This window comes from Prionailurus bengalensis, chromosome B3, assembly GCF_016509475.1.
Source record: "Prionailurus bengalensis isolate Pbe53 chromosome B3, Fcat_Pben_1.1_paternal_pri, whole genome shotgun sequence".
NCBI classification, from domain to species: Eukaryota; Metazoa; Chordata; class Mammalia; order Carnivora; family Felidae; genus Prionailurus; species Prionailurus bengalensis.
In genome coordinates this window covers 146,585,659-146,600,571 of record NC_057355.1, presented here as the reverse complement: position 1 = coordinate 146,600,571, position 14,913 = coordinate 146,585,659, and the positions used below count along the sequence as shown (strand labels likewise).

General features: G+C 61.2%; 1 protein-coding gene across 1 annotated transcript; it reads left to right on the top strand.

The window, feature by feature from the left end:
* Positions 1-479: 479 nt before the first annotated feature.
* Positions 480-9,855, top strand: LOC122468128 (basic salivary proline-rich protein 2-like). Its single transcript, XM_043554561.1, has 6 exons — positions 480-730; positions 996-1,121; positions 1,391-1,550; positions 6,506-6,703; positions 7,126-7,254; positions 9,622-9,855. Exons 1-6 carry the CDS (start codon positions 480-482, stop codon positions 9,853-9,855), a joined length of 1,098 nt encoding a protein of 365 aa, XP_043410496.1.
* The last annotated feature ends 5,058 nt before the right edge of the window (positions 9,856-14,913 follow it).

Here is a 14,913-nt window from a genome sequence, read left to right as displayed (position 1 = left end):
TGCACATGGGCCCCAGGTTGTGCACATTTCAACACTGAACCGCAGTCCTTATGCATGGTCACAAGAGGCTTATGACCTCTGTCATGTGCACCCAGAGCCCCCCCACCCTGCTGGAAGCAGAACTGACAGACTCTGACCCCTGCTTTCCTGTCTAGGCTGGAGATGTTTCCAGAAGGAGTTCGGCTCTCAGGATGAGACTCTGACCCCCCTTCCATGGCCCACGGTGCCTCTAAGGAGAGGGTACAGTGGGCAATGTTTAGGCTCAGTGCGGACTGGGAACCCTGGGGAAGCCCAGGACCCTTGGTCCACTCCTGGCCTCCCGCCCTGAAGAGCAGAGAGAAGGCGCCAGAACCCGGGAGGGAAGGGATGCTGGAGACAGGTGGGGACACGGCCACGTGTGGCTTTCCAGTCCTGCTGGAGATCAGGCCCCGTAGCCGAGCCACTCCTCTCCAAAGGGGGGGCGGGGCTGGAAAGCACACATGACTGTCTGGCTCAGCTGCCCTGGGCCTCAGTTTCCCCAGTTCTCTGACCCAACGGGGACACCGCCCACAAAGAAGCCCGCTGGTGCGCCCCCACAGCTGGGGTGGCAGACGGAGGCCACCAGAGATGAGGACGGTGCTCCGAGGCCCTCGGGTGCCCGCCTGCGACAGGCGGGGCCGAACCCGTGGCGGGAGCTGGCCGGTGAGCCCTCAGGAGCCACTCTGATCGGCCCATCATCTACTTACACTGTGTAACCATTTCTGTCGTGTCTGAACCAACAAAGGCTCTGGCCGCAGACAGCCGGGGAGCTCGCTGATGGCTCTTCCCTGAGTGTCGTGAACGCATGGGGACACAGGTGCAGGACCCAATGTGGGGGTGACAGTGTGCCCAGGCGGCAGCGGGCCCACCAAAGCTGCTCACTGAGCTCCGTCTGTCCCAGAAGTGCACATTCCAGGCATGAGAGGGAGGCCAGGACACGGAGCCCCTTCCCCACCCGGTGTCGTCTCTGGTCCTAGAGCAGCAAGTGAGGCCACCGACGAGGAGGCCGCCTGGTGGGGGCTGGCCACCCCAATGCCCCCACGGCGGGCAGCTGCACAGCCCGAGCCCGTCTACTCCCAGCCCCCAGCTCCCAGCCCCGGATGGCCCTCCCACTCCTCAGAGAAGGGGCAGGGGGTTCAGGCCCCGCCTGGAGCCAGATGGGGAGTCAGGTCAGATGCCCTGTCCGCTCTCAGGGACCCAAGCCTGTGCCCGTCAGAATTAACCCTGAATTTCCAACCCAGAGAGCAAGTGCAGAGGAGGGACAGGTGGCCTTGGCCGGACGGGCGGCCGGCAACCCCACGTGCACACACACACCTCCCTCCTAGCGCCCCACCTCCAGCTGTCAGCCCCCATCACCTGGCCTGTCACTCAGTAGCCCTTCCTGCGACCTGCAAGCCGCCTCCCGGCACACGGCGGTGCCTGTCGGATCACGGGGACACGGCGGCAGCGGCTGCCCCGCTGAGTGGCAGGCCCACCGGGGGGCAAGGGCGGGAGCTGGCAGCCCGCGGCTCTACAGGGACCGGGTGTCCTTGGTGAGTCCCAAGGACGGGGCAGAGCCTCCCGGCCCGGGGCAGCCAAACTGGAACAGGCCTCCAAAGAGCCGTCTGCTGACCCTCTCGGGGACGGAGCACTGCCTGTCCCAAATCCCGGCCCCTCGGTGAAGGCCCGTCCCCGGCCAACGACCACGAGGGAGCTGGAGGGAGAGGCCGGGTACGAAAGTCTGAGCCCTGAAAGACCAGCCCAGCTGCCACCAGCCGGGGCCAAGGAGACCCAGGAAGGATGGGTTAGAAGAAGGTGGCCCCCACGTGGGGAGGCATTCAGCCAGGCAGGAGGGCAGAGGTGAGGTGAGCAAGGACGTAGGAGAGTCTGGATGTCCAGTGGCCCTCCTTCGGAACCGCACAAAATTCAAACCACGGGAGCCCTGGCTGCAGGGGGACCCTCAGCCCGCTCCCCGGCCCTCCCACGCCCCAAAGCTAGCTGACCCTGCTTTTCCACAGCCTCCGGTGCCCGTAGCGTGTCCACACCCGGACCAAATTTTGGGTGAGGGAGGCCATCCGTATGGTCAAGGCGCCGCAACACAGGCCCAGGACGCGGCGGAGGGGTGGGAGAGGGCAGAGGGGCCGCGCCCTGTGACAGCCACCGTCCAGGTGCCACGGCTGCGGGGAGGACTCGTGGCCGGCCCAGGGCGTGCAGGCCCCGCCCGGCCGCGCTCACGCCCAGGGACCCCGCTGCGTCCCTCTCTGTCTCCACCCAATCTCCTCATCAGAGCGGTTCTTTTTATTTTTCAATTTGCTTTGCAAATAACCCTGAATTAAAAACCATATATATCTATTTTTAAAAACCCGGTCTTTTACTGCCTTAATTAAATTTCCACAAGATATTTTTCCCTAGGAAAATTCAATTAGCTTCTAATTTTAGTCATCTAAAAGGCACTGGTGCTTTGAGTATTTGATTTTTAATTTAAGCCCTTCATAGGGCATTGCAATTAAAACGTCTGAGGTAGGTGCCACAGCACGGCCAGGCTGTTCCACGGCAGAGGGAGCCCCCCTCCCGTGGCCGGGGCTGGGTGGGCAGGGGGCCACCGATGAGGCTTCCACAGGCAGCTAGGACCACACTGGCCACCGCTCCGGTCCCTTCACCCGAGCGGCTCCACAGGACACCCAGTTCCATTCTCAGCTGGGTCTGGGTGGGCACAGAATGCCCAAGAAGGGCCAGCTAGAGAGTCCTCAGGGGCCGAGGGCCCGCCCGGGCTCTGAGGGGTTGGGGTCCGACCGGCAGCCCCCACGCACGTCGGCCCGCCCCTCCCCTGTGGAGACGGTGGGTGCAGAACTTCAGCTCCTTGTCGGACACTGAGGGTCCGGCGCGCGGAGGGTGGTAACCCCGTGCCGGTCTGTCCTGTGGCTCCAGGGCTCTGTCCCAGAGTCTCAGGGGCCCCGCCGTGGAGGCTCACCTCAGCGTGGTGCCTGGACACTCACCGAGTGTGACCCCGAGAACCTGGCAGACCCCACAGCCCGTCTCCCACACCCCAGCCGGGATGGAGACCCCCGGAGGGGCAGAGGCAGACGCAGCCCAGACGATCATAGAAGGGGGGTCCCCGAGCCTCCCAGTCCCAGGTCCCCTGTGTGATCCCTTCCCTAGTTCTTTCTCTTATGAACGCCCCGTTGCTCTAGCAACATTGGTTTAAAGGCTGTTTTTCCTCCATTGAAGAGAAATCACCTGGGCACACGGGTCTGGGTCTGTTTCTGGGTTCTCTGTTCCGTTCCATTGATCGATCCGTGTGTCTCTTTACCAGTGCTACAGGCTTCATTAAAGTGGCCATCCAAAAAGTCCTGAAATCTGGCCGACTGACTCCTCAATGCTCCTTTTTCAAAAATCTTTCAGCTATTTTAGCTCCTGTGTATAATTTTATAATTGTCTCGTCTGTAGCACAAAAAAATCTTGCCCGGACTTTGACAAGATTCGCGTGAAACCTTCACATCAGCTTGGGGAGAATTGACGCCTCTTACCGCGTTGAATCTTCCAACCCACGAACGCAGATATTCTCTCCATTTATCGAGATCTTCCTTGACTCTTTGCACTAGCATTTTGCAGTCCTATACATGTTTTGTTATATTTACATCTAAATATTGCACTTTTTGAGTAACTGTAAATGTTGGTATATCTTTAATTTCAGTGTCCACGTGTTCATTGCCAGGATATAGAAATGCAACTGGTTGTTACCTTGTATACTGCGACCTTGCTAATTCCTATATTAGTTCCACAAGTGTTTTGTAGATTCATCAGGTTTGTCTGTGTAAACAGTAATGCCACCTGCAAGCGGGGATGATCTTCCTTCTTACAGATCCCTGTGCTGTTTATTTCCTATTCTTGCCTTATTGCACTGGCTAGCACCCCAACACCATATTGAACAGAGTGGCAAGAGCAGGCACTTTTGACCTGTTCCCAACCTTGAAGGAAAGAATTTAGTACTAATTATACACTTGTTATAACATTAGGTATAATGTTAGCGGTAGCTTTTCTATAAACGCCCTTCATCAAGGTGAGAAAAGTCCCCCACTGCCATTTTGCTAAGAGTTTATCATGAATGGGTGTTGAATTTTGTCAACTGGTTTTTCTTCACAGATTGATATCATCATATGATTTTTTTCCCTTTTAGCCTGTTAAGACAGTAGATCACACTGACTGATTTTCAAATATGAGAGCAGCTTCCCATCTCCTTTGGTCATGGTGAATAATTCTTTTTATATTTTGCTGACTCTCCTTCGCCAGAATTTTGTTAAGGATTTTGTGTCTCTATTTATAAGGGATGTAAGTTTGCAGTTTTCTTTTTTTGTACTGACTGTGGTTTAAATAAATTGGGAAGGGTTCCCCCTTCTGTTTTCTGGAGAAGATTTTGCAGAATCGATGCCAATTATTCTTGAATTCTTTGTTACAATTCTCCACTGAAACCATATGGACGTAGAGATGTGGGGTTTTTTTGGTGAGTTTTACATTATTATTCAATTTTCTTAATAGTTGGAGGGCTATTCAAATGACCCATTTCTTATTGGGTGAGGGGTGGTAGTTTGTGTTTTTTTTAGGAAGTGGTCCATTTCGAACTAAGTTGTCAAATTTATGTAGAGTTGTTCATGCCATTCCTTTATTGTCCTTTTGATGTCCTCAGTCTGTAGTGATGTCCCTGCTTTGTCCCCGACATTGGTAACCTGTGTCCTCACTTCTTCCGTGTTGCTCTTACTAGAGGGTTGTCCATACTCTTGATCTTTCCTAAGAACACCTCATTGTTTCATTGGTGTTCTCTATTGTTTTTGTTTTCGATTTTATTTCGTTCTACTCGTTTGCTTAGCTCAGCTTGGTTTGCGCTTCTTTTTTCTAGATTTTTGAGGCAGGAGTTTATATTATTGATTTGAGACATTTCCTCTTTTCCGGTGTATGCATTTGACGATAAATTTCCCTCCCAGCACTGCTTTCACTGTGTCCCACAATCTTTGATACGTTGTGTTTCATTTTCACTTAGTGCCCCCTGCACCCGGAGCCTCCTCTCGCTGTCCCGCGGCCCCCTCTGCCCTGCAGCCACACCAGTGTCCTTTAGCCCTTGGCACTTATCCTGCTTCCTCCTGCCTCAGGACCTTTGCACTCGCTGTGCCTCTGCCTGGCATACTCTAACCCCCCCACCCCCCACCCCGGCCCCATCTCAGTTCCAAAGTCGCTTCCATGGCCACATCCTAGTACCGCTGAGCGAGACGGCTTTGGGGTGGTTTGTTACCCTGAGGACGGACAGACCTGGGGGCACCCCGGTCACTTCCTGCCCCTCTGCACACTCTCCCTCCCACGAATCACACAGGGCTGCTGGGCCCAGAAGCTTCCTGTGGAGCTGTGTCAGGTGGAGGGATGAAAGCCACGGCCATGCCCACGCTGCCCTCACCCCACTCCCACAGCCCACACCAGAGCTTCCAAGTGGCCAGGACGCAGCTCCCTGGGGCTGGTGGAGCTGGCGGGGGCGCCTCGGCCACGGTGCAGCCCCTCACGCCTCACCCAGCCCCTCTCGTGCCCGGGACGGCTCCCGGGACAGGTGCAGGGCGCCAGGCACACGTCGCAGCAGCCCCAGGAGAGCATAAGCTCCCTGTCCCCAGGCTGCCTGAGCACGGCAGGGCGCCCCTGGAGCACACTGTGGCTGCAGCCTTGGGGACAGGTGTTGCCGTGGGCCCCGTGGTGACCCCAGCAGGAAGCACAGAGCCCCTGGGTCAGGCACCTTCTCACCTACGGCTGCATTTCCCACTGGGGGGGGGGGTGGAAACAGTCTGTATGGGGGGGACTAAGGCCATAGAGAGGGCAGACATGGCCCCTGACAACCCACCTGTCCCTCCACCGCCCCGCCCAGGCCGCGGGACCTCTAGGAGGGCGAGAGGCCTTCCCCAGAGAGGCATAGTGTCAGTGGGGTCCCCAGGGGCAGAGGGAGCACAGGGGGACCAAGAGCCCCAGGCAAGGGGGCCGCAGGACCACGGCGCAGGTGGGGACACGAGGAAGGCCCACCTGGTGGGGAACACTGAGCAAGTACATGCAGGCTGCAGGGAAGCCCAGGCCTCTCTGGCTGGCGGTGAGGGTCCCCACATCCACTGAGTGTGTCCCCAGATGTTGGGGGCCTGGAGGGTTCTGGGGCCCTCCCCAGACGGCCTCTACCCAACCAAGCAGGTGCAGGATGCCGTTTGACAGGTAGCAAATGGCCTCTCCTCTTATGAGAATAACCCGATTATTTGACGGTGTTTTTCCGACACTCAGAACATCTGTCTTTACTGTCTAATTTACAGAATCGACAATTAGGGCTGACAGTTTCTGCCTCTCTGAGGTGCCTCGAGGGTAGGGGTTCTGATTGTGCTGGGACTGAGCAGGCCTTTGGACTTTGCGGAGGCTGGCCGGCCGCAGTCATGCCTACAGCCCTGGCGGGGGAGGGGGGGGTCGCAGGCCGGCAGTGCCTGGTGTCCCTCCCCAGGATCCAGCCCATCAGCCCTCTGCCCCCGTTTGGTGCGCGGCCAACGGGCGGCGGCTGGCCGCCTGGGGACGCTGCTGTCTGGCCCCTGTCCGTCTCCTCATCAGGAAGCAAGAGCCTGTCCCTGGAGGCACGCAGGCCAGCACGTGTCAGGATGTGGCCTGCATGGCTGTGGGGTCCTGTCCGCTGTGTGACTCCCAGGTGCCCTCATGCCAGGGGACCAGGCTCTGTTGCTGCTTCGCTGGAGACTTGCCCTGAGCCCTGGACCACGGGTCAGTCCCTGGGCCCGTACTTGAGGGCCCCCCTGCTCAGAGCAGAACCCCCCCAAGGCGCTCCCCCACAAACTTGGCCAACCCCATTAACACCCCAGCAAACCTGCACCCTGGGAGGTGCCGCTGCCCCCCTGCTCACCCTCCAGGGGCTGCGCCCGGCCCCACCCACCTGCCGGGGTCCCTCTGGAGCACACAGGGGGCGCCGCTCTGGAAAGGTTGGCCCAGGAGCGGGGTGAGAGGGCAGCACGTCCAGGAGCCCCCTCATCAGCCCGGGCCCAGGGGCCGTGCCCACGGCCACCGGAAGTGCCACAGTCCGTGCGCCCTGGCCTCCCCACCTGTGTTTCTCCCCAGAGCAGTCCCCAGCATTCGGGCAATTTCCAGTGTCCACCCCTGATTAATGGCCGCGTGGCGGCCGTTTCCTCCGGCTCCAGCTGCATAAACAGACCCGGCCCTGATAGGCCCGAGGAAGGGCGGGAGGAGGTGGGCGGAGGGGGCAGGAAGCCAGGGAGGGGCCGAAGTGGAAAAACGAGGTGCCGGGCCAGGGGTATCTGCGGGGTCCGTGTCCAGGGGCCGCCAGGACAGGTCCCCCAGGGTGCGGGGAACAGCTTCCTCGCCCCACCCTGTCCTGCTCAGGCCTCTGGCGTGCTGGGGGTGGGGCTCCAGCCTTGACCTCCCCATCTCGGGCCCTGTGGCCCCCTGCGTGCCCTCTGAGACAGATTCCACCTGCTGTGGGTCACACGGTGCAGCCCCCAAACTCTCATCGGGTCCTGGCCTCGCAGACACCCTGGGGAGTCCTGGTCACGGCCCCCCTTCAGAGGATGAGTAAACTGCGGACCCCCCGGGGGCATTCATGTGCCCAGGGGTCCCGGCTGGGGCGCTCCAGGACAGGCCCCCAGCGCCCCTGGAGGGTGTGGTCTCAGTCCGCCAGCAAATTGGCCTCTTTCTCTCCAGGACACTCGGAGGCTGACGCCCCCTTGGGTTATGCTCCCTGGACCTCCTGGGGGCCACTCCTCTGCTGGGCCTCCCCCCGCCCACCTACCTCCGCTCTCTCCCTACAGGAGCTTCCAGAACCTTCTTCCTAAGTCCTCCTTGCAGGAGGCCTGTTGAGGATGTGCTTCTGAGGAACCCAGACTCAGGGGCGCTGACCCGGACTGTTCTGGGCCGCCCCTGCCATCCCTGTGGGGCGCGGGGGCGGGCGGTCTCCCCTCTTGCAGGGACGCCCACAGATGGCACCACCAGGCGGGAACCCCGGGGGTCGGAGCCGGCAACCCCACGCGGGTGGGCAAACCCCGGCCTCCGTGACTGACGGGACCAAACGCACCGGCCTTTTGCAAACCGAGGGACAGATGGGAGGCCCTGGCGGAGGCCTCTGCCCTCTGAGATTCGGGCACAGCTGCTCCCCGTGGGCACCACCCTCCCCAGCCCCCCAGGCAGCCCCTTCCGCGGGCAGGAGCAGGGCTCCAGCAGCTGCACCCAAACAGCTACTCACGGCCCTGTGTCCCCACCAAACCCAGGGGTGCAGACGGCCTGCTGAGCGCCTTGGCGGCTCTGTCCGCGCTCGAGGCGCGCTAGGCTCGCTCACAAGGCCTGCTGCGGAAGTGACCACCCCGGGACACCTGGCTGGCGCGGTGGGTTAAGCATCAAGACTCTCGATCTTGGCTCAGGTCACGATCTCACGGTTCCTGAGTCCGAGCCCCAAGTCGGGCTCTGCGCTGACAGCTGGGAGCCTGCTTGGGATTCTCCCTCTCGCTGTTTCTCTCTCTGTCTCTGCCCCTCCTCCGCTTGCCCTCTTTCTCAAAAAATAAACTTAAAAAAATAAATGAAAATAAATCAAATTAAAAAAGAAGTGACCGCCCTCCCCCCCCCACCCCCCCAGTGCAGCCGGAAGCACCCGGCTACCTGAGCGGGCAAAGTCCAGGTGTCCCCCCCGGGGCGGGCTGGGGTCTCCCTGTGGTACCAGGCCCAGCCCCAAGCCCTTGCATTCAACACCAGCCCGGGGCTCACGCTCCCTCACCTTGGCACCCGAAGAGCCCTCCTCCCATCCCAGACCCTAGGCTCCTTCCGTGGTCCCAGCCAAACCGGTGGGGGGCGGGGGGGGGGGGGGTCCAAGGATGCGGACGAAAAAGGCCTCTCTGGGGAGGGCACATGTAAGCTGGCCCCTGGGACAGGCAGCCGGGGGCACAGGAATGGGTGACTAGGGGAGAGAGCAGAGTGTACTCACCGCGAGACCCCCACCCACGGTCCCTGGGACGGTGACACCCACGGGCAGGCTCCAGCCACAGAGCCTGGAAGAGTGGCCTCTGAACTTGAGAACACGGCTGGCTTGTCCTGGGTTAAGGTGGGGGCATCCATGAGTCTTATCTAAGCCAGTGACAGGGAAGGGGACACAAGGCAGGAGGGATCTTCTAACCTTCAGGCAAAAGTCAGCCTCCCATGGGGTCTCAGTGTGGGGACCTGGCAGGAAGGGGGCCGCGGGAACGCGGGGGCAGAGGCTGACAATGCCGTGGACAGATCGCCCACGTGAATGTGGGTGCCCAGCCTGCTGTGGTGCTTAGGTCCCCTTGGCCTGCAGAGCGCCCAGAAAGGCGAGTTCGGAGGGGAGGGTGAGGAGGGGTTTCCGTGGTGCAGGCTGGGCAGGGAGACCCTCCCCGGCCCAGTGGGTGGGGGAGGGGCTTGGAGAGGTGCCCCGAGGGGTCCCAGCCTGAGGCCGAGCTGGGAGGTGACCCTACTTGGGCCAGGGCTGTTTTTCTCCGGGCGCCGGGCGGCCCAGCACGGCCCCTCTGGGCGGGGGCAGCTTTGGGGGCCCTGCCCGGGTCGATGCCTCCCTCGCTGTGCCCATTCCTTCAGCCGCGCGTCCCCATCACCCTCGCGTGGCCCAAGACTGGCCGCGGGGCTGGACGGGACTCTCCAGCCTCGGCCTCCAGCCGGGAGCTGCGGCAGCCTGACCCCATCAGGGCCCAGCGTGGGGTGCGGCAAGACCCGGATGGCAGCCCTTGGGGGGGCGCACCCCGCCTCCCACTCCGCAGCCCCTGCAGGGCCAGCCCCTGGGTTCTAGGCTGCTTCTCAGGCATCAAGGGCTGAGCCGGGTCCCCGGCTGGTCCCCTCACACACTGGAGTCCTAACGCCAGCACCTCAGAAGCCTGGAGGAGTGGCCTCCTCGGCACGAGGGCCGTACGTGGAGGCAGAGACCGCAGTGAGGCATCTGCGAGCCGGAGCCCCAGGAGCCCCCAGCGATGATGGGACAGGTCCCCCCAGAGCCTCCAGAAGGAGCCGGCCCTGCGGCACGCTGACCTTGGACTTCCAGCTTCCGGAACCCAGAGAGGCCAGCCTTCCATCCTCGTCGGCCCCCCAGTCTGCGGTCCCTCGCCGTGGCCACCATAAGAGACTGTCACACCAGGGGAGGTCCCGAGAAGGCCCCCCGCCCGTTTTAGACCCACAGGGTATTTGGGGTGCGGTGCCACTCGCACGGTCACACGACGACAAGCCACTGCCCAGCACCCCCTGTCCCGGCAGGGCCAGCCCCGCTCTTTGGACCAACAGCCAGAAGTCTGGTGCAAAAGTGCGTTCCCGCAAAGTACCGCCGATCTCCATGTGCCCCACACCTGAAGGCGGCATCTCTTCCAGAGCCTGGGGTGGCAGAGAGCCCGAGGACCCTAGGGGCTCAGAGGCTCTGCCCCGGGTCCTGCTCCTGCTCCTGGTCCTGGTCCACCCCACACGGCTCTCCCCGCTCTCCCCCAGACGCCCCAGCAACGGCCTGCAGCCTCCCCTCCGCCAAGCCCGCCCTCCCGGCCTCGGGCTGAGCTCGGTCTGGGACAGGCACTGGGATGAACCACAGCCGCCCTCCCCGCCCGGAGGGCTCACGAGCCTGGGGCCGCGGTGTAGGCTGCCGGACAGGAGGACACAGACGGCCCTCCTGGAGGTACAGAAGCTTCCCGAAGCCCGTTTCCAGCTTCCTCATTAGCCACACCTGACAGTACACAGAACTGCCTCTCCCTGGTGCTCCCAGAGTGTTTCTGGACCACTGGGAGGGCTTAATTGACTGCATATTTAATGCAGAGTTATTTAAATTCTGGCGCATTTGTCCGCAATAATGTCAAAGTAACATGAACACTTGCTGTTGCCCTGTCGTACTGCGGAGCGCATGTGCGTGCAGGGCGGGGGGTGGGGGGAGGGGAGGGTGGCGGAGCATACGACCCTCACACAGACCTCTGGCGGGAGGACGCCGCCGTCTCTCCCACCTTACAAGAGTCCACGGAAGCCCAGAGAGGTTAAGTGACGTGCCTCAGGTCACACAGCTGGCACGAGGCAGAGCAGGGCTCTGGGGTCACCCAGCGTCTGGGCTCAGATATCTGGGTCCAGAGTCTGGACTGTTAACCGGAACCTTCCCTCGGCTTGGCCCTGGACCAGGCCGGCACGGCAGGGCGCCAGCTCTCAGTGCGGGTGGGTTTGGGACGAGAGGGAGGCAGGCGGGGAAGAACGTGGTCCCCCTGGGGTCACACTGCCTGCTCCCCTTGCCCCCCACACCCACAGGGACCCCGGTGCTGATTTTGCCCCGGGAAACAGACCCGCTGCGGCCCAGGGTCCTGTCAGAGGTTTGGGGGAGGCTGTCCCCAGCACTCGCTCACCTTGCTGGCGCAGGCGGTGTGAACCACAGAATCCTGCACCAGGAGTCCCCGCTTTCTGCCGGGTGGCAGCCCAGGCCTCCTTCTCCCTGTTGAGCAGGTCCTGAGCCTGCAGGTCCCCGGGGACAGGTTACACGGGGCACAAAATTAGCGCCTCGGACGTCGTGGCAACATCTGCTAGAGAGCGTTCGTGTTTGGACTTTCCAGACGTCGGTTCGGGGTCCGCCATGCGCCTCTGCCCGGCAAAGAGGAGCTACCCCTGCGCAGACCTCCCCCCATCCCCGACCCCCGGGGCCCCTGGGGCCGGCCCCCAGGATGGGGCACCTCCCGGCAGGGCCTCACTCTGCCCCGCGGGCCGCATCTGGACCAAGAGCTCAGCCGCTCCCAGCGCCTGCGTCCCAGGGCGCCAGGCTCCCCGCAAGAGCAGGGTCAGACCTCTGTCCTTTTCGGGCCCCTGATGCCCGGGGTGCGGCCGCGCCCTCTGTAAAGCGGACCGCGAAGTGTGCCGGCGCCAGCTGCGGAAGACCGTCATGTCACTGCGGCCACCCCGGAAACAGAGGTGGAGGCGGTGACGGTAGGAATAGCAGGAGTGGGAGTGATGACAGTGGTGACGGTGCAGGGGACAGTAATAGAGAACCGCGGAGGTGGCCCCGTTACCGGCCGCGGCGATGGCAGTGCGGGTGACATCGATGCTGGGTGGCACCATCCCCCTGCCGAGGACCCGGGACAGGTCCGTGCGGCCTGGCCAGTACTTGGGACGTGCCCTGTCCCACCCGTCCCCCACTTCCTCCCGAGATCCCCACGGCCTGTCCCCCCGGAGCGGCACTGGGCGGGGGGCCGGGGGAGCCCTGTCCGTGGAGTCCAATCTGCACCGAAGGGCAGCCCGTTATGGGGACACAGTGAATATTCTCTACTGAAATGTGATGGCTGTAAAAATCAGCGCGGGCCGGTCCCAGCTGTCACACCAGCTCCGGGCGCCGGGTCAGTCGTTAAAAGCGAAAGGTCAGTGTTGCCTCTTGGTTGCGTTTTAATCGGATTCGGCATCTCCGGCTTCCCGCCATCTCCTGCCAGGGCCTGGGCGCCTCATTAATGGGAACGAAGGAGGGAGGTGACATCATTTACATTTAATTGTCTTGTTTATCCGCGTGGCTCTGTGGTTGTTTTAATAAAGGGCAGAGACAGATAAAGGCTACATTTGCATCCTGGAAGGGGAGTCTGACAAGGTCCCCTGCTGTTGACATTTATTGTTTGCAAATGAGATAATCCAATAACGGAGAGCCAGCTCCCCTCCCAGGCTCCGGCTGGCAGTCTGGACAGGGTGGGGGGTGGGCTGGGACCTGCCAGGGGACAAGTGACGCGTGATAGCTGGTGCGCCCTCTCTCCGGACAGGACACAGGGCGTGGCCCCAGAGCAGGGTCTAGGCGGGAGAGGGCCCTTAACAGCCACCGTGTATGAGCACCTGTCGGGCCCAGCCACCTGCCAGCTAGAATTAGCTTCTGCAGTTTGCTGAGGAGAAAGCTGAGGCTCAGAGAGGTCAAGTCACTGGCCCGAGGTCACACAGTTGAAACGTGAGCCCAGCTGGGGAGGCAACTCACTCTCTGAACTTTGCACTCTGCGGCCTAACGGATCTCCGCGACCACGCACCTGTGCCAACGCACAACGTTTTTGTTAAAATTATGGGGAATGCGGAGCTCCCGCCCACCCTGCTTCTCCCTGCTCTGGGGACCCCGCTCTGGCTGTCACCACTTCCAAGGAGCCTTACGGGAAATTCCTAGAGCTGTACGAACCAGTTTCCAGACCCAGATTGGGGGTCTGGCAAAGATTATTGTTTACTTGATAAATCTCACCCTCCTGAAAGGTCGTACAAAGGGCTGACATTATACCGGGTCCAATGATTCATTCTGTGGGTGGATTTGTTTGAAAGGGACATTATTGGGGCGCCGGGGGGGCTCAGTCAGTTGAGCATCCGACTCTTGATTTCAGCTCAGGTCATGATCCCACGGTGTGTGGGGTGGAGCCTTGAGTCGGGCTCTGCGCTGACAGCGTGGGGCCTGCTTGGGATTTTCTCTCTCTCTCTCTCTCTCTCTCTCTCAATATAAATAAACTTCAAAAAAATGGAAGGAATTATTGTTAGCTAGCGAGCAGCAGGGCCTCCTCTGAGCTGCCACATCCCAGCCTTCACCCAAAACTACCCTCTGTCGCAAAACTCAGGATGCTATGGACACTGAATTCTCACGTGGATGGAGGGATAGATGGATGGGCGGATGGATGGACGGACGGATGGATGGATGGATTGGTCGGTGGGTGGATGTGTGGTGGATATAAGGAAGGACAGTAAAGAAAGAAGGAAGGAAGGGAGGGAGGGAGGGAGGGGTGGGGGGAGGGGGAGAGGGTTGGGGGATGAATGACAGGCAGACAGACGTCTCCGGCTGGCTTCAGTCTCAAGTAGGGGCGCTGGCTGAGAGCACCCACGAACCACGAGCTCCCTCGTCCCCACGGAGCCCGACTGGCTTCCTTTTCCCACACACCGGAGCCAGCCTGCCTGGCTTGTTCAGGCCTCACCTCCCTAAGGCCACAGCAGGGAAGGGTGACATCGTGACGGGCCTGGGGCATCCCCAGGGTGATGGATGCTTGAGGCCAACCCTAATGTCAGTCCCAATGGCCATGTCTGCGGGGTCTGAAATATTAAGATCCACCCTTCTGAATACAACCCAATGTCCCTGCACCGGCAGCCTGTGGGCCACACTGTCCCCCAGTCCCCGAGGTCAGAGGTCTGGGCATCCAGGTGTAAGGACAGTCGTCCCGACTGGGAGCAAACGTCCTGAGCCCTCACTGGGCACTGGGTGTTGAGGCCACGGCCGCGGCCAGGCCACACGGAGAGCCCGGCACGGCCCGCCTGCCCCAGCCCCCCGCCCCTGCACCCCTCCACGGCCCAGAGGGAGCCCTTCTGTGCAAATGGCGCCCCGGAGTCCTGCGTGGCGGGGCGAACGGTCTTCACGCGGATCCCACGGCCCCAAGCCTGGACACAGCCGCACCCTCAAGTCCCCAAAGCTCAGTGAAGTCCAGACCAGAGTAAGCAGAAATTTCTGGAAAATGGAGCTGCCAGTAGGAGGGAAGCCACATGTGGGTGGAGGGGGGAATGTCACCAGAAGTCACGTCCCCTACGGGCACCGCTCTCCTCCCTAGCTGTGACCTCACCTGCTCCCCAAGACCTCCAGGGGATGTGAATGGACAGAGAGACACGTGACCCCCAAATAAAGCAGCCTTTTTCCTCCAGTTCAGGCAGCAAGGAGCCACCGGCTCTGAGGGCACCTGGTTCCCCCTTCCAGCCCAGGTTTCAGAGCCCAAAGGGCCACACCGCCTGCCCCCCAGACACCGTCACGTGCCATCACCTGGACCCCGAACCTGCCTCAAAGCACGGGCTGGGCCTTTGTCCCGGGCCTTAGGAATAGGAGTATCCCACCCAGTAGCATGAGGCAAGGAGAGACGGCAGGCCCGCACCCTTCTGGAATGTTCC

What these genes read in the sequence shown, in the direction of transcription:
- LOC122468128 (XM_043554561.1), top strand. Translation starts at nt 480, where the DNA reads ATGACTGTCTGGCTCAGCTGCCCTGGGCCTCAGTTTCCCCAGTTCTCT. An exon ending in CCATCATCTACTTACACTGT is followed by an intron (nt 731 to 995) that starts GTAACCATTTCT and finishes CTCTGGTCCTAG; the next exon opens with AGCAGCAAGTGAGGCCACCG. An exon ending in CCGAGGAAGGGCGGGAGGAG is followed by an intron (nt 7,255 to 9,621) that starts GTGGGCGGAGGG and finishes CCATTCCTTCAG; the next exon opens with CCGCGCGTCCCCATCACCCT.